The sequence below is a fragment of the Prionailurus bengalensis genome, chromosome E4 (assembly GCF_016509475.1).
Source record: "Prionailurus bengalensis isolate Pbe53 chromosome E4, Fcat_Pben_1.1_paternal_pri, whole genome shotgun sequence".
In the NCBI taxonomy this organism is placed as follows: domain Eukaryota; kingdom Metazoa; phylum Chordata; class Mammalia; order Carnivora; family Felidae; genus Prionailurus; species Prionailurus bengalensis.
The window spans coordinates 43,339,987-43,367,487 of record NC_057360.1 but is presented as its reverse complement, the minus strand read 5'-3'; the positions used below and the strand labels follow the sequence as shown (position 1 = coordinate 43,367,487).

The window sequence follows — 27,501 nt, the reverse complement described above, 5'->3', positions numbered from 1 at the left end:
AAAGGAGATATAATGAGGTTAGTAACTTATCTCACTTGATGTCACCCCGCTGGTAAGAGGCAAAGCCGGGATTTGACTCCGGACAGGCTGGTTCGCTGTCCGTGTAACCCTTTCAGGTGACTCCCTCCCATCCCTGGGATTTAATTAAGACAGTGTGTTTTCCCGTACTTACATTTCATCTTACATAATTGTTTTTTAAAGTCTCCGCGGTCTTTTTAAAAAGACTCAAGCTAATGGTCTGAAGGATCTCCTCATTCTTAAATGAGGGATTCTTTGACAAGTTAATATAGCTTCTCCCACTTTCTCAGTTTCCCTAGAGTACATGGCCAAATCACCCATCTACTACTGTCGATCTTTTGATGATGACCTTGGCACCTGAGTTTATCTGATATTTCCTTTATCTTCCCAGTTTCCTGGCACTGTTTGGTGCCGTAGTATCTCTTTCCCTTCACTTCCTGTACATAATGATAACTTCTCTGCATCTCTTGACATTTCATCGTGGCAGGCTGCCCATAAAATCAACCAGTGCCTCCTTCTGTCTGAACTTAGGTTAAATTAATCATCTGACTTCCACATCAGTCTGTTGCTATGGGGTTGACTGATGTCACACTGTCTGTATTATGATCACCATGATATCTAACAGGCAAAAAGGGGTTGGTTGCTAGTAGAAACCCTTGGGTGAAACTCACCCGGCTCTAGTAACCAACCCAACTGCATAGACTTTAGACAACCATGTAAAGGGGTAAGTGAATTAATCATCCAGTTGGATTCCATTTGAATATTTTTCTTCCATATGTGTGTTCCCTCTAGGCAATTGTCTAGTGTCACTTGAAATTGATGAGGGTTCTTTTGGAGGTTATTTTGGGGAAGTTGGTGAAACAACAGACAGCTGTTCTTGGGAACAAGTGTCACAGGATCTGCCTAAGCTAGCTTCTAGTAAAAAAAAAAAAAAAGTCTGGGGCACATTGTTGTTTTCCTTTCTATATTAGGTTGTTTACTGGTAGCCAAAATTTTTAATTCAGCTTCCCCAACACATAGAAAAGAAAACTCCCTTTTACGAAGCACCTACTGTGGTGCCAGAATGTGACTCTGGTCAAAAGTATAGTTTTAAAGTGGAAAACTGGAAAGCTAGGCATTCTCAGACAACCCTGATGTACATGACAATTCACAGCTTCTTCTAGCTTGTATACAATGTTCTTCCTAATTGGACATTGATTGATCACCAATAAAGGCAAAGTCATTACTTAAAATTGGTCCAGATCCTCTTGTGCTGAGTAATTGTCTTGAGTCATTTTCACTGCAATATTAAAAAGCATGGAAACATGATAGAAGTGAGGTACAATAAACAAGCTCCTAAATTATAAATCTCTGTTAAAAGGTTTGACAGACGTATCTTTTTCAGGATTTTGTTAAGTAGGTGGAGGGGTCCTTCGGGGGGGGCGGGGGATGAAGGGATCAAGTGAATAAACGTGATTGAACTTGAGGCTAGCGTAGGTCTGGAAAGCCAATCAAGACTTGGGTAAACCTATATAAATCAATTTATGTGCCAGAGAATGAATAGCTGACTTTTTCCAAATGCCAATTCAGCAATTACCAAGTCTGTTGACGGTTAATTAAAAACTACCATCTCGTTACGTTCAGAGTTAAATTACAAGTGTGAAAACTACTACTGTTAGCAGGAACTGAATGCTCTGGACTCTCTGTACTCTCATCAAAAGGAGGGCAGGGATAAATAACTTTTATTTAACTCACTAAAAAAATCTCTCTCAGCTCTTTCGTATTTAATTAACTTCTTATCTTCTCAGAGCGTGAGTCTTACTCAGAGTTCCTAAGTAGGAATGGAAACATTTGTTCGTCTGCTCATTTTGTGCAGAAGACTTCTCTCACATGAGTTGAGTAGCAAAGTTAGAAATAATTGAACCCCAAAGGCATTGGGGAAAGTGACACCTACCCAAAGCTTAGCATTGAGGCAATTGAACCCAAGAGAGATTTATGGCGGAAAACAGTGATTTTTTTGCTTTCTTGCCTCTGTGCCTCCAAGCCTGGAGACATTGGGTTGAAGCACTTTTGTGGACTTTTGGTAAAGTTTTCGTGCTTATTTGGAAGTTGTCTTCATGAATTTAATGTTTTCCTCTTTCAAAGATTCCACTGTCTGAGAGACCAAACATCTATCACCATGGTGGATGTGAAGTGTCTGAGTGACTATGAATTACAGAACAAACTTAATAAGCTTGGATATTCACCTGGCCCGATATTACGTACGTATGCAGCAAATATTAGAGACTAGTCGTTTATCACTTACACACTACCTCCAGAGATTTAAAATCATTTACAATGGAAGGAACATATGCAATAAAAGCCCTCAGAATGGAAATACAAAACAAATTTTTGTACACAAAAAACTATAAACAGGGAAGAGGTGATAAATACGTCCTGATGCTACATATGGATCACTAAATAGGGAGCCAGAGAAAAAGAATTGTTTTTTTCCAACAAGGAAAAACAAGTTACTCTTGATGATATCACCCTGTTGGGTGGGGTTTTGTTTGTTTGTTTGTTTGATTTCTAGTATGTGCGCCATGTTAGCTATTTATTTATTGTTCATATTCCCCATAGATAGGATGTACGGTTTTGTCAGTCTTACTGTCGGATGTGTCCAATGCCTGCCTCTGTGGCTAATCCACAGAGGCCCCACCTTAAGTGTTTGTGGAAGGAAAGGAGAGCAGCTGTGGGGTCGACCCGATTGTAAAAGCCATGATTCACCAACAACGTAAGGGACAAGAATACGCGCCTTCTCTGTGAAAGACCTTGAACGCAGTGAGATCGTATACACAAACAGAACAACTGACTGTGTTCTCTGCATTCTTCTTCAGCTTCCACCAGAAAAGCGTATGAAAAAAAGTTGGTGCAACTCTTGGTCTCACCTCCCAGTGTATCACCTGTGATGAATGGACCCAGAGAGCTGGACAGAGCTCAGGATGATGACGCTAAAGGTACCATCGGAAGCTGCGCTGTTAGAGAGCAACTGTGTACTTATTCGAACCTTGTCTGGTATGATCTATGCAGCAGGGTGGCCTGTGAAATATCCATATGGCCCGTTTTCACACGGAGCCTGGAGACTAGGCCCCTGGGCTGCCAAAGGAACCCAATACTCCATTGTCCATGCCAGTGACCCCACAGGTGGAAAGCCGGAGGGGAGGCACTGTCCTCTTATTAACTAGAACCAAATCTGGGTTTGATTTTTTTTTAAATTTTTTTTTTAACGTTTATTTATTTTTGAGACAGAGAGAGACAGAGCATGAACAGGGGAGGGGCAGAGAGAGAGGGAGACACAGAATTGGAAGCAGGCTCCAGGCTCTGAGCCATCAGCCCAGAGCCCGATGCGGGGCTCGAACTCACGGACCGCGAGATCGTGACCTGAGCCGAAGTCGGACGCTTAACCGACTGAGCCACCCAGGCGCCACGTGGGTTTGATTTCTAAAACCAGAAGTTCCTGCAGGTAGTTTTCCCGTCTCCTTTGAGGTCTCAACCTCTGCTTTGCCTCAATCAATACATTTGGCAATGATTTTGTTCGGATTAAATGATTTCAAATGCATTCAGAAAGATGAAGCCAACTGTACCTTCCTGAATTCCTATGCCTACTGCCTTCCTGACTTCGTAGGCGCTGACCACAGCTGGTCTCTTCCGGGCCCCAGGGGAGGTGGAGAGCTGTGGTCTCTGGGATCCCGGGGCTCCCATTCCAGTGGCCCCTGCCCCATGTGCAGCATTCTTCTGTAGGGGCGTCTGGCTTGAAATCGTAGGGGGTGGGCTTGAAGACTCCTACGATCAACTCCAAGGCTGTTTCATTCGATAAAGAGTTATTAGGAGTCCTCTATGAGCCACAGTCAAATAATAGAACTACCATGTACTGAAGGCCACCAATGCATCTCTGTTCTAATGCGCAATATCTCATTCAACCCCCACGCTTCTAGCTGAAGTCCAGAGAGGCCAAGTGACCGGCCCAACATCAAATAGCTAGGAGGCAGCCCCAGAGTGGGCCGTGAAGAGCAAGGTCCGTTGTCTCTGTCGCCACTGCACGTCCAGATCCTGGAAGTACTAAGTGCTTAGTACTAATAGTACTAAGCACATAGCACGAATTCAGGAAATGTTTGTTGAAAGAGGGTGACAGAACCGAGGTTTGAATCCAGGTCTGGTTCTCATCGTTGTGATCCTTCTATCACGTGCCTTACACGCTCTCCACAATTTCTACCGCGAGGATGAGCACATTGTGTTTTTGACCACGTTTGATCTACAAAAAAAAAAAAAAAAAAAAGGCAATTTCAAACAGTTCAAATGGAATAGTTTAACAAATAAGATAAGTGCTTGGGCCTTCTGAAAAATCCCCTGTGATGCCTGGTACTGGAAGAGGTGCAGGTTCTAAAGGTTTTCCCTAAGTCCGGTGTGGCTGGCCTCATCTGAAAGAGCAGCAGGGCTTGGAGACGGACCCCACCGACCCCAGAGTGGGGCAGTTAGCACCAGGGAGCCGCAGGGCAAGTGGCTACCCCAGACCCTTTCTGGATGTGCAGTGTGTTCCGAGTCCTATCCCGGACCTGGGACTGCTTGTGTTTCCTGCCCTCGACAGGAGCCGAAGGGACTCCATCACCCTTTGATGAAATGCAGTGCCAGGGTGCGAGATTCCAGAAAGGAAGGCTTGTGTACTCACAGCTCACAGCCGCCCAGCGCCGCAGGTCAAAGCTGCACAGCCAAGCGGTTGTGGCCTCAGGCCAAGCTCACCTGGTTCCCAGCACGCAGCCCTCCACCGAGGGGCATTTACGCCCAGGCGAGGCGAGGAGAAAACGGGCCCCTCGGTTTGTAAGCTTTGCCATTGCTTCGTAGACTGTGTCCACCTGCTGTTAGCCGACTGCAGGCGATCCGGTCAGAGGTGGGAGCTCTGGTTCAGTCCTACCCTTGTAATGCAATTCTGTTGTGTCAGTGGATGGTGATTAGGTCAAGTACGAAATGACTGCTTCTCCGGGTCAGGTCTGAATCAGACATTTGAATTCCCTCACTGGAGGAGCCTTGTAGACCCTGGTGCCATTCAAATGAAGGGGATGATGCAGAACTGCTAAGTTCCCGGGGAGATCCCGTCTTGGGCATTTCAAAGAAACACCTAATCCCCGGGCAGGGTTGCTGAGGGGAGTGTGCGGCAGGGGGCAGTGATGACCTGAGGCTAAGCATTAGGTTATCCAAACAACCTGGGTCGGTTTGATTTTCCTCGTTGCCCCTCATTGTTTTGGCCCCCAGTGGGCATAGCTTTAACGACTGCACCTCTTTTCAAGCTTCCCAAATATTTTTGAGTTGGAGAGCTCATTTAAAATCCCCTCCAACGGCTCTGCTGAACGTGCAGTGGCCCACGATTGCTCCAGGTTTATCAAAATGCTCCTCCACGGGCTGAAGCCAAGGGTTGATGAACAACCAACCACCTTTCCTTCCCCTGGCAGTTTCCCTGATTTTGAAGCCTTTTAGCAAAGATTTGGCCTTCCCTCCTGGGGAAGGGGGCGGGGGGCTTCTTTGGACACAGAAGGAGAAACTCCTCCTACCCTGTCTTGATATTCAGGGATGTATGAGGCTTGCAGCTGGTTTGAAGGGGCACTGACTAGACTGAAAAGAGCCGCCCAGACGAGCAGCCAGCTTGAACGCAGCAATGTGTTTTTCTCGGAGACATACACGTATGACAGCCTTCCTGTCAAGAGCCCCCGCCGTGTCCCCGGGGGGGGGGGGGGAAGCCTCAGCTCATCGCACAAAGGCCACCGCAGAGATGCTCTTTTCCCTCAGAAGGGCAAAGTGAATTTTCTTCCCCTCCCCAAATTCTTCTGCCCTACAGTTGAGAGCATTCACCCCGACGATTGGTGTTTATTTCCTTTGCTCGCTCGTATGTTCTCATGGCCCTGTTTTCCTTTTGTTTCCTGTGATCCAGAGCTTAAGACCACTATCATGTTGAAAGGAAATATCATTCTCTCATCAGAAAAACACAAGAGACCCAAAAAAGTATGTACAATTCTCATGCATGAATACTTTTACCCATATATTAAATTTAGGAACTAGCACTCTTCCCATGTATTAAGAAAGGAAATAGCGGGGCGCCTGGGTGGCGCAGTCGGTTAAGCGTCCGACTTCAGCCAGGTCACGATCTCGCGGTCCGGGAGTTCGAGCCCCGCGTCGGGCTCTGGGCTGATGATGGCTCAGAGCCTGGAGCCTGTTTCCGATTCTGTGTCTCCCTCTCTCTCTGCCCCTCCCCCGTTCATGCTCTGTCTCTCTCTGTCCCAAAAATAAATAAACGTTGAAAAAAAAAAAAAAGAAAGGAAATAGCAAGTCGCTACATTCTGTGACCAGGGTAGAATCCTCGCTTCAAGAGTCTCCTTTGAATGCAGGTTTCTGTTTTGTGAAACTATTTCCATGTTCTGGCTCAAGACCCTCCCCCCCGTCACCACCCCCCCCCCCCCCAGCACGGTCCTCCAGCCCCTCCGTGAAATTGATAGCACTGCCTACCTCACAGGGTGGGTGTCAAGTGAAAGGCTGTGCAGGGAAAGCGCTAGAACGAGGCACATAATTAGTTCATATAATGAACTCCAAGATGTCAACTCCAGGGACTTCGTTCTCAGTCCTCTGACCACGGTCCCTCTGTATTTGGAGACGCCTGCCGCCTTCAATTGTAACAACACCATGCTCGCCCAGCTCTTGGTTCTGTACCTCTGTGTCCATTCTGACTCGTCTTTTGGCCTCTAAATGAGATCGGTCTGCAGGCCCCCCTCCCCTCCTGCTCCGCATCATTTCCCTTGGCCTCCCATTCCCCTGAGGCGCAGGCCTGCCTAACCAGCCACTTCCTGGAAAGCCCCCTCCTCTTCCTTGTCCTTTCATCCCTCCCCTCTGTCCTGCATTCGCGCAACAAATTTTATCATCATGAACATTTCGTAGATTACATAAGTGTATTTACGCTTCTCCCCCGTGGCTATCTCTACTTCCCAGCTCCTCACGTGGGACATGGGGACCAAACTCATTTCTGTTGACTCCAAACCTGCATTTGTGGCCTCTGTTCACCTTCATGGTTTTACCACCTTCCCATCCAGGCTCAAAGCCTCAAGAGTCATCTTGGAACCCCCACTCCCCATGGCCCTTCATATAGAAACACTTGCCAATCCTATGGATTTCAGTTATGAGTTTTAAAGATCCAGCCCCCAGGGGTGCCTGGCTGGCTCAGTAGGTAGAGCGCATGCGCGTGACTCTTGATCTCAGCATCTTGAGTTCAAGCCCCACGTTGGGCGTGGAGCCTACTGGAGGGGGGGAAAAAAAGGAAAGAAAATCCATCCTTTCTTTCTGCTACAGCCTAACTTGTACCGTATTACTTTTTTTTTTTTTTTTTAATTTTATTTCAACAATTGTAATATCCTCCTAAGTGTCCTGGGCCTCTGGCCTTTCCTGACTCTAGTTCAGATCTACAAGCAGAGACTGAATCATGCCTGGAAACAAGACGCAAACTTACCACACACGATAAAGGTCCCGTAACTTCATCTGATGCCTTATTAGCCCCCTCCCCACCCCCCCACCCCCCGCCACCCCCGCCATTTTTGTTCTGGTTAAAATCCTGTGATGGTTTAAGGACGATCTCAAAGGCCATGCCTGGGCCTCCCCTTAAAATTGCCATTTATCCCCTTCAATAGCTGTCACAGGCTCTTGCACAAACTAGGAGCCCGAAGCTCACCTCATCAAGTCTGCCAGGGCAGCTCTAGTGACGAATAGGTTAGTTTGCAAATATGGTCTAGTAATTCTTCTAAAAAATTTTTTTAATGTTTTTAGTATTTTAATTTTTGAGAGGGGGGCAGAGTACAAGTGGGGGAGGGGCAGAGAGAGAGAGAGAGAGAGAGAGAGACAGAATCCGCAGCAGACTCCTCGCTCTGAGCTGTCAGCACAGAGCCCGACCCAGGGCTCGAACTCACAAACCATGAGATCGTGACCTGAGCCAAAGTCAGACACTCACCTGACTGAGCTACCCAGGCGCCCCTGGTCTCATATTTAAACTACTTGCTGCATTTCAACAAATGAAAAGGAAACCCCCAAGTAAATATTCTGGTAGTATGCCATAAACTTTAGCTTCTCATTTGAACATAACTCAAATTTGATGAAGTAATTTTGATATCTTATCAGGTTTTCTAAAAGAATTTTTAAAATCTTCCAAATGGTTCATCAAAGGAATCTTTTCCATTCAGAAAACCTCATTTCCACACACACACACACACACACACACACACACACACACAAACCCTTTGTAATAGTTCCGGCAAAGACATGGAGGGGGGAAAAACAACCAGAGTATTTAAAATGCATCGGATGGGACCAATGCCCTTCAGTCCTTGCTCTACAGAAACCTGAAATAAAACCACATCAATACTTGGCAATAGAATTAAGCAGAAAGTCTGTGATGGCATGAAACATTTTGACCCTGGAGGATTTATATAAGCCACTTGGAGTCTCAGAAGGGCCTCAAGACATCTGTTCAACTTTAAATTCTAAAGCAAATGTAAATAAGCATTTAAATTTCCACATAAAAGGTGGTAAAAGTGTGTTTATTGAGATACTTGTCTAACACCATAGACTTTAATTACTGAAGAGCAGGGGTCTGTGCCTAACAGTCTTCTAAGTACCTGGAAACGTAGTATTTCCGCATTTCTTTGAAACACAAATGAACGCCTATTTTCGTCTCCCATCCTAGGCTTCCAGTGGCATACAAACCACTTTGAGATTCGGATTGTGTCAACTTCTGGAAGCTTTGTGATACTGTATGTGTGTCTTGTATCAAATCATGTATGCAGCCCACTGCTCTGGTGGTCAAGACCACTCAGAAAGTCAGACCAATGTTTCAAAAAAATTTTTTTAGTAAATTGTTTTGAGACAGAGCGTGCGAGCCGGGGAGGAGCAGAGAGAGACGGAGACCCAGAATCCGAAGCAGGCTCCAGGCTCCGAGCTGTCAGCACAGAGCCCGATGGGGGGCTCGAACTCATGGACTGTGAGGTCATGACATGAGCCCGTCGGACGCTCAACCTACTGAGCCACCCAGGCACCCCAGGCCAATAATTTTTTCCTAATTAAAAAAAAAAATTTTAATGTTTGTTTTTGAGAGAGAAAGAGAGAGAGAGAGAGAGAGAGAGAGAGAGAGAGAGCATTAGTGGGGGAGGGGCAGAGAGAGAGAGGGAGAGACACAGAATCTGAAGCAGGCTCCAGGCTCCAAGCTGTCAGCACAGAGCCCTACATGGGGCTCAAACTCAGGGACTGTGAGATCATGACCTGAGCCCAAGTGGGACGCTCACCTGACTGAGCCACCCAGGCGCCCCAGGGCAATATATATTTTTTTAACTGGGGACTTTTTTTGTCCGATGGATGCCAGGCACACCTTCCAGTGCTTCCAGTGGTAGAGCAGGCAATAGAGCCCGTGTGTGTGACACAGGCTCTAAGTCTCTTCTACCAAAGAGGGGCAAATGGGATTTGCGGTGTTAGGGAGGCAGAATAATCTACAATGTCACGTTGCATGAAGTGGCCTTTGAGTAAGGTGACCATGTCATTTACACCCCCAACAAGATGCTCTTGAGAAGGAAAGGGGACGCTTCCAGAAGGGACTTGGGAATACCAGCAGTCAAGCAGGACTGTCCTGGCGAACCGGGGCATATGGACGCCCTGGCTCAGGCACGGTTCCTTGGGTGAAGGTGTTGGCATGCGCAGACTAACTCGAGGACTGGATACCCAGAGGGCAGCTGACCCCGGGAGGTGGGCTTCCAGAGCTCCTGGCCCCTTTGGGCATCTCCTTGTTCCCTCCCAGACACAACACGCTCTTTCCTGCTGGAACCCCAGTTCACTCAGTCCTCCCAGCCTGGAAGATTCTCTTCTCTCTTGTCACCTAGCCTACACATTCCACTAGGAGCTTCTAAAAATGTGTTCCCTCGGTCTGCGCCTCGCAAGCGGCCTTTTCAGTCAGCCCCAACTCCCACCCTCCTCCTAAGAGCTTTTGCTTCGCGTGTAAAACACTGAGGGTGAAAACCTATGTCTTTGAATCCTCTGCACTGAATTCAATGGCAGGCATACGGGAGGGAGGGAGAGGGAGTTACTCAGTCTTTGTTGGCTGAAGCGAAGGGAGCCTTTGTTGTGCACGGATGTTGGTGATCTCCCTCTCTCTGACCTCCTATTCTGTACCACCTCCTTTGTATCTTAGACATACCTTAATGTATTCTCCTGAGAGACAACGCTTAGCTCACAGTGAATTGATGACCACCCAGGGAATGGTTGCAAGAGAACTTCCACCCCTGAGTCTCAGCCTGTGAGTTAACAACTATTTATCTATACTGGGCGTTGTGCTAGACCTTTCTGAGGAAGAGAAGAGGTGTAACAGGAGCCACAGTCCCCGTCCCCAAGAAACTTAAAAATGAGCTCGGGAGACGAAAAGTGTGTGTATCCAAAATACGGACGCCAGAGCCAGACGGCCTGGGTTCAAATCCCAGCTCTGCCACCGACTTGGACAAGACACTTGACCTGTCAGTTTCCCCACCTACACATCAGGATAATTAATAACGGACTCAACCTCGCAGAGCATTGCGAGGATTAAGTTACAATATATAAACCAGAGTACTGATGGCACCCGAGAGGAGCTATGTAAGTACAATGAGAACCACTCTCATCAATACTATTTTTGAATATTTATTTATTTTGAGAGAGAGGGTGCAAGGAGGGGAGGAGCAGAGAGAGAGAGGGAGACAGAGACTCCCAAGCAGGCTCCAGGCTCCGGGCTGTCAGCACAGAGCCGCCGCGGGGCTCGAACTCACGAACTGTGAGGTCATGACCTGAGCCGAAGTCGGACACTCAACCGACTGAGCCACGCAGGCGCCTCTCTTATCAACACTACTATGTACAAAGCATGATATTTAATTATCCACAAAACAAAGCAAAATACCTAATGAGAAAGAATATAATGGCAAGCGAATCCTCAGTATTGAACTCCTAAGTGCTGCAGAATGATATATCGGAGTGCCTGCGGATATGTTCACATAATTAAATATACAGATAGAATTAAAGACTGCTCTCTGTAAATGCAGTGTGTTGAATGAGGCAGACCAACCTTAAAAAAAAAAAAAAGTCATATGTGCCCTCCTAGGCCGCTTCTTCACCTTATGCTAATCCTTCCCCTGCCTTTTGAAACATTGAAAAAGAATTTATTTTGAAATAACTTCAAACGTAGGGACAGTGGTGAGATTAATACAAGGTATAAAGAACTCCCATATTGCTTTCACCCAGATTGTCCAGGGTGTTAGCTTTACCACACTTGCTCCGTGTGTGCGCACGCGCGCTCCCTGCCATCGCGTCCTTGAACCGGTTGAGAGCAAACTGGAGACAGGAAGTCCCTCCACTAGCTCCCGGCCATGTCTCCGCCCACCCCCAAAGGACACTTTCCTACGTAACCACCACGTGATGCTCCATATAAGGACATTCACATTGATTCCATGCTACTGTCTAACCTTCAGACCCCATTCAAATTTCACCAATTGTCCCAAAAAATGCCCGTTTGCTTTCCGATCCATGAGCAATCCAAAAATGCACATGGCTTCTCTGCAGCCTCCTTCGGTCTGGATGAGCCGTGCCTCAATCTTTCCCTGTCATTCATGCCCTTGACTATTTTTAAAAAGTACAGGCCTTTCATTCTGTAGGGTGATTTTTCTGTCTGATTTTTCCTTTTGACTATTCATAGAGGCCTCGCTTTCTGGGCAGAAATTCCTCAGACATGATGCTGTGCTGTTCTCGGAGCATCACTCCGGGGAACATGTCACCCTGTTCCCCAGTGATGAGGGTAACCTTAATCACCTGGAAAAGTTGGTGTTTGTCAGGTTTCTCCAAAAGACCATCATTTTTCCCTTTGTAACGGAACCGTATTTTGTGGGGAAATATTCTGAAATGACGCCAACATAGTGTTCCTCATCAAACCTCATCCGTAGCCCTAGCAGCCATGATGACTGCCTGATTCAACTTCCATTACGACGATGGCCCATTAAAATTTTTTATTTCTAGGGGTGCCTGGCTGGCTCCCTTGGTAGGTCATGGGACTCTTGATCTTGGGGTCATGAGTTCAAGCCCCATATTGGGCAGAGAAATTACTTTAAAAAATTAAAAAGAAAAAGAAAAAGATTTTCTATTCCTTTGTTTTAATGTATATTTATTCTGGAAGAGAGAGAGAGAGAGAGAGAGAGAGAGAGAGAGAGAGAGAGAGAGAGAGAGAATGACCAGGGAGGAGAGTCAGAGAGAGAGAGAAGAGAAAGAAATCCCAAGCAGGTTCCCCACTGTCAGCCCAGAGCTCAACGTGGGGCATGATCTCATGAACTGTGACATAACGACCTGAGCCGAAATCAAGAGTCGGATGCTTAACTGATTGAGCCCCCCAGGCGCCCCGAAGATTTTCTATTTCTATCCTTCCTTCTATACTTATTAGTTGACATTCTACTGTAAGGAAGATCTCCCCTTCTCATTTATCCATTCATTCATATATATTAGTATGGACTCATTGATTCCTTTTTATTCAGTAGGTTGTATTCGTTGATATCATTTTAATGCTCAAATTGTTCCAGATTTGGCTAATGGGAGCCCCTTCAAAATGGATACTGTGCCCTTTTAACATGTCCTCATTATTCCTTGAGGGTTTTCTTAATCTCTGGCACAAGATGTTTCAGACCCTTCTTGTGCTTTTTCTGCCCAAGGAGCCTTGGTTCCTTTTACTGCAGGATGGTATTTGGAAACCAAACTCTAGGACTTTAGGGAGCTCATTGCTACTGGGGAGTCATTGCTTCCAGGCCCTCTCAGTGAATAGAGCTAAAAAATAAATGTATATATATGTACACATACACATACACATCTAAAACTATTTTCATCTCTCTCTCTCTGTATGTATATATATATGTATATATATGCATATATATACACACACATATACATATATATGTATATACGTATATATACACATATATATGTATATACATATATATACACATATATATGTATATATATATACACATATATGCGTATATGTGTGTGTGTGTGTATATATATAATAAATTAAAAAGCCATGAGTTCATGTTGATCTCCAGTTCCAATCCAACATTTTAGTGTTCCTTATAACCTTTCCCCTTTCTATGACAGTGAGACGCCTGGCTTTCATTATCCTCAATATATCTACATTAAAAAAATGTATTTTAGAGAGAGAGAGGGAGAACACACCAGTGCAGGAGAGGGGCAGAGAGAGAGAGAGAGAGAGAGAGAGAGAGAATCTCAAGCAGGCTCCATGCTCAGCATGGAGCTCAACTCAGGACTTGATCCCATGACCCTGGGATAGTGACCTGAGCTGAAATCAAGAGTTGGATGTTCAACCAACTGAGCCACCCAGGAGCCCCTAAATTTTTTTAAGTAGGCTTCCTGCCCAGCACAGAGCCCCATGTGGAGCTTGAACTCATGACCCTGAGATCATGACCTGAGCTGAGATCAAGAGTCAGGCACTTAACTGGCTGTGCCTCCCACGCGCCCCTATATCTACATTTTTGCTCAATTTTTAAATTTTTCTCAGTGTGACCAAATCTCCCGTCATAACAGCCACCGCCAGTTCTGCATAACCCCCATCACCACTTCCTTGACCCCTAGACTTGCCAGCCATGTCTCTCTTCCTTGGACACAGGGCACAGGTCACACTAATGCCGCCATGCTCTCCCCTCTCCCGCCCCTCCCATTCTTCAACCACCGAGCACCTCAGTACCTCCCCTCTACATGCACAGCCCCCTGACCTCCATTTCTTTGGCCTCTGGACATGCTGACAGTCTGTGTCTATGTCCCCTCTGCCTTACCACCAGTGCAGAACACAGTGCAGAGGGGAAGAGAGGTTAAGGAAAGCTTCAGTCTCCTTTTGCTTCCTGTTCTGAGGTCTGTTTCCATATCTTTGTGCCAAGACTTCAATAGGATTTTTACTCTCTGTGTCTCCATTGCTATTATTGCTGATAAGATACTTTGTAAGCCTATAATTAGCCTGTGTATTGCCTACCCCAAATGCTGCAGAAGGCCCAGTGTGCCAAGGGAATATGTATTAAAGGGAATATATATTAAGCGTGCAGTTGAGTTGCAGGTAAAGTTTTTAGGAGAGCTGACATTAAACATCGCTATAATAATTTCTTAGTTAATTGAAAAACATCCCTATTCCCATTAGTAGTTGTATATTCTAGCTGGGTCAAAGTGAAGAGTAAATTACACATTCTATAACTACTTAATAAGCCCTTTGTTCTTACCTGTAACGTATGCTAATGGGAACTAAATGCTGTCTTTACAAGGAATGTAATTTAACATTCTCCCTATAAAAATGCTAACCTCCTAGTAGATATGCTTAAATATGCTTAATGATCAATGTGTCTTTATCTTATTGGTTCTATGCTGATTCTTTCTGTGTATGAGAACCCAGTTTTTGAGGATAAGAGCCCCAGGAAGAGATAGTGAAACCAAACTCTGGTTACAGGGCTTCTAGTATGATAACAAAGGTAAATTTATTTTCATCAAACTGAATTACGAGCAGTAGTGTTCCCTTTCTATAAGAAAATATGAATTTACTTAGAAAGTTCAGCTTTTCTTTTTCATTTCAGAATATAGTCTTCCTGACTTTAGCTAATTTATAATTTGCTTTTGGGTATAGCTATTTTAGGGAGAGGAGTTTCCTGTTGTACCTCCCGTACGAGAACCCCAGATTATTTTAATCTCCTGGAACTTGTTAAGGTTTTGTAAGCACCAGGCACTATTTGTCACTGTTCATGAGCCCAGGAATGATTTATTATAATTATTGATCATGGGATTTCCTATCTTGAAAGGCTTCTTGAAGGAGGCTACATGGCTCATCTTACAGATGAGGAAACAAGGCAGAGAGTGGATATGACTTGCCCAAGACCACAGAGACCACACGGAGAGGTAGCAGAGAAACTGGAAATAGAATTCCAGCCTCCTAATTTCTATTCTGTTGCCCTTTCTGTTGTATCAGGCTGCCAAAGGGGAGGAAAACCAACCGGGCACCTGAGTAGTGAAACAGCTCCCCCCAGTGTCTCTTCTCGCAGTGTCGCAGAAGGACTCCTGGACATCTGTTCACCCGTGGAAACAGAGGCTTACTTTCCGATGATTGCTTTGTAATGAGAGTCCCTATGAGGCATTTTTTGGTGACACTTTCATTCACACGTAAAAGCTGTGGTGCAGAAATCAGCACAGTTCAAATGGGTTGACACGTATGCAGACGGATTTGCCCAAGTGGACAGAAAAAAACCCTCACACCTGAAAATATTTTTGACATTTTATCCTGATATGTCTTATGCATCTAAAAGGGTAAAAAGAATTATGTAATGAGCAGCTAGATTCCCACTCCAGAGATTGAAAAAATAAGTCCATTCTGTTGAAGACTCCAAGACTCCAATATAGCCCTCCTTCCTCCCTCCCCCCCAAGGTAACCACTACCCTGAATTTTCTACTTTTCTTTCTTTTCCTTTTCTTTATAGTATCCACAAACTTTAGTGTCTCCTGATTTTACATTTTATTTACATGACATCATCACGTAAGTGTTTCTGAATAACTTCCCTTTGTCATTCAGCATTATGTCCTGGGCTTCTTGCAATGTGTAACACTAGTTCATTCATTTTCACTGCTGTGTAGTTATTAAAAATATATATCGATCCACTCCTTATTTATTGGACATTTGGGTTGTTTCCAAGCTTTTCTAATACGAGCTGCTGCAAACATTGTGATACAGGATCCATTGTGTACACGCGCAAGAATTTTTTTCTAGTTGCATGACTACACCTAGGAATGGAATTGCTACAGTAGTCCAGCACACAGACCTCTTTAACTTTGGAGATCCTGTGAAATCACTCTACGAAGGGACTGCACCAGCTTACATTCCTACCAACAATATATTAAGAGATCCGTCGTTTTCAGTCTTCTTTAAAATTTAGTATTGCCAGATGTAATGTTTGTCAAAGTAGTGGGTGTAAGATTGTATTTCACTAAAACTACAATTTGCTTATTGTTGTTAATAAGGGTGACCATCTTCCTCCACGTTTGTTGCTCATTTGTGTTTTCTGATCTGTGAAATGCCTGTTCGTGTCTTTTGCCCATTTTTCTATTAGGTTATCTTTTTCTTGTTAATTTACAGGATCTCTTTATATATTTTGGATACTAGTCCTTTGGCAGTCATAATTATAGCACACATCTTCTAGTAATCTGGGCTTATCTTTTGTTTTTACAGCAGTTTGGGGTTCACAGCAAAATTGAGAGGAAAGTGCAGAGATTTCTCATCTACTCCCTGACCCTACACATGCATAGCTTCCCCCATTATAAACATCCTCCACCAGTGGGCTTATCTTTTCACTCTCTCCTTGGTGTCTTTTAAAAAAGTAACAGAAAAGATAGTTTCAAACTTCCAGGAAGTACAGAAAGTTTATTTCTTTTTTTTTTTTTAAGGTTTATTTATTTTGAGAGAGAGAGCACACATGCACACTTAAGCAGGGGAGGGGCAGAGAGAGAAGCAGAGAGAATCCCAAGCAGGTTCCATGCTGTCAACGCAGAGCCCAATGGGGGCTTGATCCCACAAACTGTGAGATCATGACTTGAGCTAAGATCAACAGTTGGATGCTCAACTGACTGAGCCACCCAAGGATCCCAAGAAAGTTTTAACAAATAATTCTTCTTAAAAATGAATTAATTTATTTTTATTTTAGAGAGAGAGCACGCTCACAGGGGAGGTGGCAAAGGGAGAGAGAGAGAGAGAGAGAGAGAGAGAGAGAGAGGATCCCAAGCAGGGTCCATGCTCAGCACAGAGCCCAACTCGGGGCTCGATTTCACAACCCTGAGATCATGACCTGAGTCAGACACTCAACCCACTAAGCCACTCAGGTGTCTCTTCCTAACAAATAATTTTATATGGCCTTCACCCAGATTTACCAATTTTTAACATTTTACCATTTTTTAAATAATTTTATCTATCTTTTTCTTGGACTAAATTGTAAACATCATGATCTTTTACTCCCTCCCCAAAACTTCATTATGTATTTCCTTAGACTGAAGGATAAGGATATTCATACTACAGTGACAAGAATCATAAATTTTTCTATTAGGATTAAATTCACATAAAATTTACTATTTTAAAGTGCACAGTCCACTGGCATTTAGAGCATTCATAATGCTATGAAACCACCAGTATCTAGTTTCAAAACATTTCATCACCTCAAAATAAAACTCAGTCCTCATTAAGCAGTAACTCCCCAACTCCTTCCTGGCAACTACTAATCTGCTTTCTGTTTCAATGGATTTTTGCTAGATGTTTCCTATAAATGGCACACTCAGGATGTGATATTTTGTGGCTGGCCTCTTTCATTTAGCTTAAGGTTTTCAAGGTCCATCCACATTACAGCGTGTATTTGTATTGACACTCGAGTGACTAATGTTCCATTATATGAATACACCACTGCTTATGTATTCATTCTTCTGTTGATGGACATTTGGATTGTTTCCACCCCATGCATATTGGGAGAAGTGATACTATCAAAATTCAAGGACAAGTCTTTGAATACCTGTTTTCGATTCCTTTAGATATACACCTAGGAGTGGAATTGCCGGGTCATAAGGTAGCTCTGTGTTTAACATTTTGAGTAATGGCTAAGCCATTTTCCGCAATAGCTGGGGCATGTTGCATTCCCGCTAATGTCTGAGGGCTTCAGTAGCACCGTATCCTTGCCAACACTTGTCGTTCTTCGCCACGTTGTTTTTAGAAGCCATCCTGGAGGACGTGAAATGGTACCTCAGTGTGGTTTTGATTTGCATCTTCCTAATGACTAACGATGTGGAGCATCTTTTCATGTGCTTATTGGCCATTTTTATATCTTCTTTGGAGAAATGTCTAGTGCGGCCCATTGTCCATTTTTTGACCGGGTTGCTTGTCTTTTTATTGTTGAGTTGTAAGCGTTCTTATACGTTCTGAATGCCAAGCTTTTATCAGATATGAGATTTGCAAATATTTTTTCTCATTCTGTGGGTTGCCTTTTCACTTTCTTGATGATATCTCTTGGTGCACAAAGGTCTTCAGAAGTTTGACTATGATGTGTATTTGGCACGGATTTTTTTTGTGTGTTTGTCCTCTGTGGAATTCACTCAGCTTCTTGAATCTGTCCATTTGTGTCTGTTGCCAAATTTGGGATATTTTCAGCCATTATTTCTTCAAATACCTTTTTCAGCCTGACCTCATGCTCCTCTCCTTTAAGGACTCTGATGACACAAATGTTGGATCTTCTATTGTAACCCCCCAAGATTGTATTTGTTTTTTGTTTTGTTTTGTTTTGGTTTGTTTGCTTGCTCTGTTTTCTCTCTGTGTTTTGTTTTGGGTGATTTATGCAGTTTTATCTTCAAGTAGATTGATTCTTTCCTGTGTCTTCTCAATTTTTCTGTCAAGCCAAGCCTATCTAGTGAGTTTTTTTAATTTTAGCTGTTGCATTTTTTTCACTTCTAAATTTACACTTCTCTATATATTCTACTCTTATATTCTATTCTATATGCTGGCTCTTCTCTATATATTCTTCTTCTTTGTAAGTCCTTGATTTTTGTTGTTGTTGTTTGCTACAAACCTTTTCATATTGTTCCTTGAAGCATTTTATGAAGGCTGCTTTAAAATCCTGGTCAGATAATTCCAATATTTGTGTCATCTCAGGGTTTTTTTTAATGTTTATTTATTTATTTTGAGAGAAGGAGAGAGAGAGAGGCAAAGAGAGAATCTCAAGCAGGCCCCACACTGTCAGTGCAGAGCCCAATGTGGGGATAGATCCCATGACCCTGGGATCATGACCTGAGCTGACATTGAGTCGGGTGCTTAACTGACTGAGCCACCCAGTCACCCTGAAAGGGGAGGTTATTACCTATTATTCCCAATTCATGCCATGCAGAGTCGCATGGGGAATTATGAAGGTCAAGCGGGGAAAGTATGGGCACTCAACTTTATTGTGGGTTTTGCAGGAAGAAATTGATCAGGCAAGGTAAGCATTTAGGACTGGCTAATTTGAATGATTTTGGTGGGCTCCAGGCTACAAAGGTGGTTCCTAGTTGGCCAGTATCTGGCCCTGGACTGAACCAGGGCAAAGGAAGTATTGGCTTAGTATGTGAAGGAAAAAGGAAGTGGTTGGGATTATGGGTTTTGGGTTGGTTGGCTTGCCCAGGAAAGGCTTGCTCACATGCATTAGCAAGGCTCTGATCACCTGATGACGTTAAAGCATCATAAGCCCCAGAAAACAAAAGCCATGAGAACAACACGGTCTCTATCCTGATCAATTTGTCTAGCCTGTGCTGATAGCAGAATGTTTCAATTACCTTCGCAAGCCCCCAACCTCCTTGTTGTTTTATTTCTTTTATTTCTTTTTTTTAAGTTTGCTTTTTGAGAGACAGAGAGCTTTTGACAGCGAGGATGGGGGAGGGGCAGAAAGAGAGGGAGACAGAGAATCCCAAGCAGGCTCCGCACTGTCAGCACGGAGCCCGACGTGGGGCTCGAACCCACAAACCGTGAGACCATGACATGAGCTGAAATCAAGAGTCAGACACGACCAACTGAGCCAGCCAGGCGTCCCTCTTCGTGTTGTTTTGAAACAGTGTCTTTATTTTCCTTGTCCTTTTGTCCTTCCACGTAAATTTCAGAATAAGCTTACCAAGTTCCATGAAAAATTCAGATTGGAATTTTGACTGAAATTTTTACTGACTTTATAAATTAATTTGGAAAGAACTACACTTTACTCTGTTGAATCTTCCTGTTCACATTCTTTACATTATGCAAACTTTCTTTAATGTTCTTTGGTAAGATTTTATAATTTTCTCACTGTAGGTCATGCTTCTCTTTTGTTAGCTTTCGTAGATAGCTATATTGCATAAACGTTTAATTTTTGTTGCTATTGGGAATAGTATCTTTTAAAAAATTATGTTTTAAATGGCCTGTTGCTAGCATATAGAAATAGAATTGACTTTTGCATATTGATCTTTTAATAATGACTCATTGCAATTATAATTTTTCTGTAGATTTTTTTTTAGTCCAGTTTGTATACCTTTAATTTTTGTGTTTGTTTTACTATGCCGCCCAAGACCCCTTTATTACAGTGTTAAGAGTGATAATAAGAATTCTTTCTTTGGTTCTGATTTTTTTTTTTAATTTTTTTTTTCAACGTTTATTTATTTTTTGGGACAGAGAGAGACAGAGCATGAACGGGGGAGGGGCAAAGAGAGAGGGAGACACAGAATCGGAAACAGGCTCCAGGCTCTGAGCCATCAGCCCAGAGCCCGACGCGGGGCTCGAACTCACGGACCACGAGATCGTGACCTGGCTGAAGTCGGATGCCTAACCGACTGCGCCACCCAGGCGCCCCTCTTTGGTTCTGATTTTAAAGGAACTGTTTTTAGTATTTTACCTTTGAGTGTAGGTGTTGGAAGTCACTTTTTAAAAATAACTTATTTATTTTTTAATTTGCATCCAAGTTAGTTAGCATATAGTGCAATAATGATTTCAGTAGAATATGGTGATTCATCCCCTACATTTAATACCAGTGCTCATCCCAACAAGTATCCTCCTTAATGACCCTTCCCCATTTAGCCCACCCCCCCACACAACACCTCCAGCGACCCTCAGTTTGTTCTCTATATTTAAGAATCTCTTATGTGTTGCCCCCTCCCTGTTTTTATATTATTTTTCCTTCCCTTCCCTTATGGTCATCTGTTTTGTATCTTAAGTTCCTCATATGAGTGAAGTCATATGATATTTGTCTTTGACTGACTAATTTCGCTTAGCATAATACCCTCTAGTTCCATCCACACTGTTGCAAATGGCAAGATTTCATTCTTTTTGATTGCTGAGTAATACTCCATTGTGTGTGTGTGTGTGTGTGTGTGTGTGTATATATATACAACATCTTCTTTATCCACTCATCCACCGACAAACATTTGGGCTCTTTCCATACTTTGGCTATTGTCGATAGTGCTGCTATAAACATGGGGGTGCATGTGTCCCTTCGAAACAGCACACCTGTATCCCGTGGATGAATACCTAGTAGTGCACTTGCTGGGTCGTAGGGTGGAAGACACTTTTTATCAAGTTAAAGAAGTTCCCGTTCTATTTCTGATTTGCTAGAAGATTCCTTTTTTTTTAAATCAGGAATGGAGATGATCACAAGGGTTTTAACCCTTCTTTCATTAATGTGCTACAGATTATTTTAGAAGGCTTTTAATTAACTCAAAATCATGACTTAGGTTAAAGGAACACAATGTTGAAAATGAGAGCTCTATTAAATCAAGGTTGACGTATAGACAATGAAGTAAGAGTCTAAAATTATTGTAGGATCTTTTATTAACGGAATCATGTTTAGTCAACAAAGGGATTTGAAGTTAACTCAATTTTCAAGAGCTCTAAATCAAAAGGATTTTTTCCGCCCGTGAGTAGGGTCACAACTGACAGTTTGCCAAGTTGTTGATACAAATGACTGGTTCTACAGATAGGCCGTTTTAGAAAAACCGCATCCATGAAAGAGAGCCGTTGGAAAGTGTAATACATTGCAGTTAGGAGATGTCACCTCCCCACCTCCAGGAGCGGCACTGCCGGCAGGAAGAAGTCCTGGAACAGTAAGAGAAAGGAGTGGAAAGGCACCCAGCACTCAGCCCGGCGCCCTCCTCTGCCTGCCTGTCACTGTAGGTGTCAGGCTAGCACATTTCTGGCCAGGTTCGGGTCTACCCTGGAAAATATACATCTCGCGGAAATGCAAACAAGCTTGTGTTTCCTTATGCACAAAAATGAATGGCTTCCGTCAAGGTAGATCATTTTTCAAAAACCAAATACATGTTGTGATGAGTAATGACTTAAAGAGATTGTTGATCATTGTTCTTCCGGTTCTGGATATTAGCCCCGCGTTTTGGAGTCACTATAATACAGTGTGACATAATATCTCATTCACAATCCACTTGCAGATTCAATGGATGTAATAAGTAGGCCAGAATGAGCACAAAATTAGCCTACCAAGAAAAATCTTCCTAAAAAACCAATTTATCTACAATATTTAAGAAGCGATCAGATGGCTACAAGTGTTACTTCCATGGGAAATTAATGAGTGATTTGATCACTTATTCATTAACGAAAACATCATTTTAGACATATGTTTTTGCTCTGTTTTTAAGGATGAGTTTCCCCAATAGAAATATGACAAAAGAAAAACACAGGGCATCAGAGCCAGACTATCTGGGTTTAAGTATAGTTGTGCCTTTCACAAATTGTGTAACCTGGGCAAATAATTTCGCTCCATAAACCCGTGTTCTCATCTGTAACGTGGTCACTACAGAGTTGTTAGGAAGATTACATGGACCGGGGCATGTCGAATGGCCAAGATAACAGACGAACAGAACATGGTATTTCTGATTCTTTTCTAGTAAAACAGCATTATCTACCTCTCTGGAAGACAGCAGGGTGATTCTGAGCAGGGACTCTGAGGCTATGCTTACCTGGGTTGACTCCTGGCTCCACTCTCTCACCAGCTGTGTGACCGAGGATTTAAACCCTCCAGGCCTCAGTTTTGTCACCTGCGAAATGGGCATAATGAAAACACCTTCTTCACAGGGTGGTATTGAGACTGAAATGAGTTTGTTGAGGTAAAATGCTTAGAGCGGTGCCCGGCACACAGAAACACTATGGAAGTGTTCGCTGGGATTATAAGACGCTCATCGTCGATTGTATTGGCACATCTCAGAGTTGCTTACCTCCTAATGACAGCTGTGATCGATAATATGCGGATGGGTGTCACTTTCTGAATCGAATGCCAGGACTGTAGCGAAGAGGGCACGCATTGCCTCGTGGCCCTCTTCTGTGAGCGCGCCGAAAGCAGCCAGCTTTGCAGTTTCTTGCTCTGGGTGAAGGGAGAAAGGAACATTACGTCCCCCATGGGGGCCACGCGCCCCCACTCAGCCATTGCTTTAATGAACACCAGTATTTTTCAGTTCCACTGTAAATGCTGTTTATAGTGAAAACCATATTTTAACGACATTAAAGGTTTTTTTCTTTTAATTTTTTTTAACGTTTATTTATTTTTGGGACAGAGAGAGACAGAGCATGAATGGGGGAGGGGCAGAGAGAGAGGGAGACACAGAATCGGAAGCAGGCTCCAGGCTCTGAGCCATCAGCCCAGAGCCTGACGCGGGGCTCGAACTCACGGACCGCGAGATCGTGACCTGAGTTGAAGTCGGACGCTTAAACCGACTGAGCCACCCAGGCGCCCCGGTTTTGTTTTTTTTTTTAAATGAAAAATGAATCATGCTACAGACACAAAAACTGATTTCATCGCTTCCATTTCCCTCTAATGTTTGTTTCGGTGTGTGTTTACCCAGTGGCCATTGTATACATACAATTTTATACTCTGCTTATTGGGATCAATAACCTTTTCCCCTGACTTTATAATTATTATTATCGACGGCTGCACAGTCAAGTTGAGAGGCCATAATTATTCCGTTTTTGAAAATCAAAATGCCCACGTGTTACATGCTGTCGGAGAACTCCACATGTGAGTGATAGTAAAGAAATTATAAAAGAAAAGGCAATCAAGGCTTAAATGTCGTTATGGCAGGAGGGAAGAGGAGGGGACGAGCATTTGATTGCCTAAGAGCTGTGAAATCCTATAATTTGATTTTGCAAAAGACTTCTGCCCCAAATGTTTTCTTTAACAGATCTATTTTTACATTTAAGAGAATTAAAAAGAAGTCGCATGTGACGGGTACATAGAGGCTCATTATCCCATCGTCTCCTCTTGTATACGCTCAAAACTTTCTGTAATTAAAAAGGTTGAAAAAAAGAATGTGCTTATAAACGATTTTCCCTTCGCCCTTGGAAATAGTTTGAAGAGTCTCTTGGTGAGCAAACCGTCACTAGCCCCCGTGGCAACTTGGTGAGAATTTTCAAAGCCCCTTTTCCTCAACAGCCCCCCTCTTCCAGGCAGTTGTAGGGGTTTGCACACCTGCAGCGTCTACGCTGGGCACAGCGCTTCCTTGGATGTGACATCTCGCGCTACCCACAGCTTCCCACCATCCACAGAGGCCCCGCTTGGGTATCATTAAACCGCTGGTAAGAACATCATCTTCTAGAAGGTGAGGCAGGGAGCAGAGGCATGGGGTGCAGGCTGCGGCTGTTTCATCATCCGTGGCCTGGACTGGGAAGGGAGTGACCAGCCATAGGTGATGGTACGACAGGCCATGCCCTGCCCACCCCACCTTGGGCTGAGACCGTCGGACCTGCCGAAGACACCCCGCCTGGACACTGCAGAAATTCGAAGATGCTGAGGTCTGAATCATAATTGGGGAATGGACAGTCAAGGAGAACCAGACATATGAGGAAAACCAGCAACACGCAATTAATAATAATTACCATGATCATAATCATCGTTGCTAACATTTATTGGATGCTTACGCTGTGCCAGGGGAGCTTTGAATCATTTTGTATATATTAAGTCACTTAATCTTTACAAGTTGATTTCACAGGGAGGAAACAAAGGCATAGAGAGCTATAGCTGTTCACTTTGTTTGGAAAAATAACCACATGAAAGAAACTTCGGGGAAAATAAAAGAAAACGTGATTACCCCGACTTCTATCCCTCTCACCGAACATTATCATTTTCCGAGATCACTTTTTGTTCACAGTCAGCTTGCTTTTTATTTGTTTATTTTATTACTATTATTTTTTTAATTATCTCTACACTTAACGTGGGAACCCATGACCCTGAGATCGAGTCACATGCTCTCCCGGCTGAGCCAGCCAGGTGCTGCCCCACTGACCTGTGTTTTATTTTTTTTTTAATTTTTTTTTCTTAATGTTTTTATTTATTTTTGAGACAGAGAGAGACAGAACATGAGTAGGGAAGGGGCAGAGAGAGAGGGAGACACAGAATCGGAAGCAGGCTCCAGGCTCCGAGCCATCAGCACAGAACCCGACATGGGGCTCGAACTCGCGGACTGCGAGATCGTGACCTGAGCCGAAGTCGGACGCTCAACCGACTGAGCCACCCAGGCGCCCCCAGACCTGTGTTTTAAAATAACTTTAGTCTTTTTATAAAACTGGTGCATGCTCGTAAAAAAAAGCTCCAAACAATAAAAAAAAAAAAAAGTCCAGATAAGAACAAAATAGAGAGTTGATATTTAAGATCAGAATGCTGCTTGCATCACGTGACCCTAGTTACTGGTGTGTCTATTGTTAAAGTGTGAGTCACTCGAGCAAAATATTACGCCGTGGAACTTGGATGTTTTTGCTAACTACTGAGGAAAGGCAAACTTAAAAGTTTGTGTTCTGAGGTAATGAATACCCGAGGTACCAAAACTTCTATCAGTTCTCAGATGATACGACTTTTTCTAGAATCAAAAAAGAAAGTCCTTTGTAGAAGACATTGGACACAGTAAATTCTTGTTGATTAGAGAACAATAATAAATTCTTGTTTTCTGTTCATTAGAGACCTGAGGCTTTCACCACGAGACCAAAAGCTTTAGATAGCTGCTGCCTGGCTTATAAGCATTCTGAGGGAATAAGGTAATGTTTTTCTTAGCATATTGTTGTCTTATATATAACTCCTGGAAAAAGTTTTGTTGTTCAGATTTTTGTGAAGGGCTTGAGGCTGAAAAGAATCTGTGGAGAAAGGACCTTGAAGGAACTTTCAAGGCTGAAGGGACCTTGTATACTGTCCAGTTCACTACGTATGTTTGGAGATAAGGAAAGAGGCCAGGGAGGTTGAGGAAGGTGACAAAAGTCAAACTGAACTGAGACCAGAATCCAAGTTTCTCGATCTGTAGTCTTTGGCGACATTTATTCCTCTTTGCGTCTTGAAAAAACGGGGCGAAAAAAAGAGGTAGGCAGTTGAAATAAAAGCCCCAAACGGGCCATTTTATTTGTTGGTCAGAGAGTAAAGTCTTCTGGAAAGTTCCCTAACTTCTAATAAAGTGAGGCAGATTTCCAGGATTAGACAAGTGGCTACATAAGACTCTCGCTGAAAGATTTCAGAGAGCACCATCTTGTCCTTTTAAACATGACATTAGCAGATTTCAAAAGCACATCCCATCTCGACTCTGAGAGGCAGTTCTTATTTATGCCAGAGGAGAGCGAAAGGAGAGGCCTGTGTCCTGAGGTGTCCCCTATCCACCTGTACCCGCTCCTAGTGGGGACCAAAGGATCTGTAAGTCCCTGAGTCAGGCCTTGGGCCAGCCCTGAAAGATGTTATGCAGGTGGGTGATAATAATAACTAATAAACGCCCTTTTGGATTTTAGCGAGCTCACATCCCTGTGATCCCTTGTTGAAATCTGCAGAGGTTTTAAATGAGTAGAGGGCTGCTCCCGAAAGCCCCACCGTGGTTCTCCCTTGGGGCCCAAGGGCCAGATACTTTAAGGGGGTGCTCCAGTCCTAGCCATCCACAACCCTAAGCCCACTAATGTTTTCGCAGGCTTACCAGAAGAGCATCGAGCACCAGATTCAAAGAATGGAGAAGCCCCCGAGAGACAGACTACTGCACAGTGGACAACATTATTGAGTTCTGGAACGTAGAAATGTTTCCAGTGGCCTTGAGGCTTGCTGTGTTTGGCATCTTCATCATTGTGTTATTTGTCTACATAACGGTGGAAAGGAAGCCGTTCTTTGGTTAAGTGCTTTAGGAACAGAACAATGAGTGAGCACCTGAGTATCGGAAAGGAAAGACGTCTCCAAAGGGGGATGCCAGGCCCCATGGCCTGCTAGCCTTGCGCTATGGTGCCCTCACAGATCTGTACCCAGGCTCATCATTTCAAAGCCGAAGGGGTCTTATGTACTCTCTAGTTCACCACTTATGTTTCAAGAGAAGGAAACAGGCCAGGGAGGTTGAGGGAAATGCGAAAAGTCACAATGAACGGAGACCAGAATCCAAGGCGGGAAGGGAGGAGGGAGAGAACCAGGCACTTGTGTGAAAAAGCGTAATGACAGGGACTTCCCCGATGATGGCCATCATTAAATGCTTCCACAGTTGGCACACTTCTAAAGAGGAAACTGTGCCTGGTGTTGTTGTTGTTGTTTAATGTTTTATTTATTTTTAAGACAGAGAGAGACAGAGCATGCGTGGGGAGGGGCAGAGAGAGAGGGAGACACAGAATCGGAAGCAGGCTCCAGGCTCTGAGCTGTCAGCGCAGGGCCCGATGCGGGGCTCGAACTCACGGACCGCGAGATCGTGACCTGAGCTGAAGTCAGACGCTTAACCGACAGAGCCACCCAGGCGCCCCTGGTGCTTTTCTTTTCAACTATGGTGATAAGCCATAGGTCCCACTTGATTCCAAAGGCCACAACAGGTAATTAACAAAAAAGGAAATGTGTCTGGTTTGGCAAACATCAAACAGTTTAGAACAAGATAGCTTTTCCGCCATTGGAA

General features: G+C 43.9%; 1 protein-coding gene across 1 annotated transcript; it reads left to right on the top strand.

Moving 5' to 3' along the window:
* The first annotated feature begins 678 nt into the window (after nt 1-678).
* LEMD1 (LEM domain containing 1) lies at nt 679-27,125 on the top strand. Its single transcript, XM_043569265.1, has 6 exons — nt 679-742; nt 2,143-2,258; nt 2,874-2,993; nt 5,957-6,027; nt 25,569-25,645; nt 26,551-27,125. Exons 2-6 carry the CDS (start codon nt 2,177-2,179, stop codon nt 26,747-26,749), a joined length of 549 nt encoding a protein of 182 aa, XP_043425200.1. The 5' UTR covers nt 679-742; nt 2,143-2,176; the 3' UTR covers nt 26,750-27,125.
* Nucleotides 27,126-27,501: the final 376 nt, after the last annotated feature.

Bases quoted from the DNA above. Each gene is read 5' to 3' on its own strand.
- LEMD1 (XM_043569265.1), top strand. From the start codon at position 2,177: ATGGTGGATGTGAAGTGTCTGAGTGACTATGAATTACAGAACAAACTT. The intron at 2,994-5,956 runs GTACCATCGGAA...CCTGTGATCCAG, and splicing joins TCAGGATGATGACGCTAAAG to AGCTTAAGACCACTATCATG. The intron at 25,646-26,550 runs GTAATGTTTTTC...ATGTTTTCGCAG, and splicing joins AAGCATTCTGAGGGAATAAG to GCTTACCAGAAGAGCATCGA.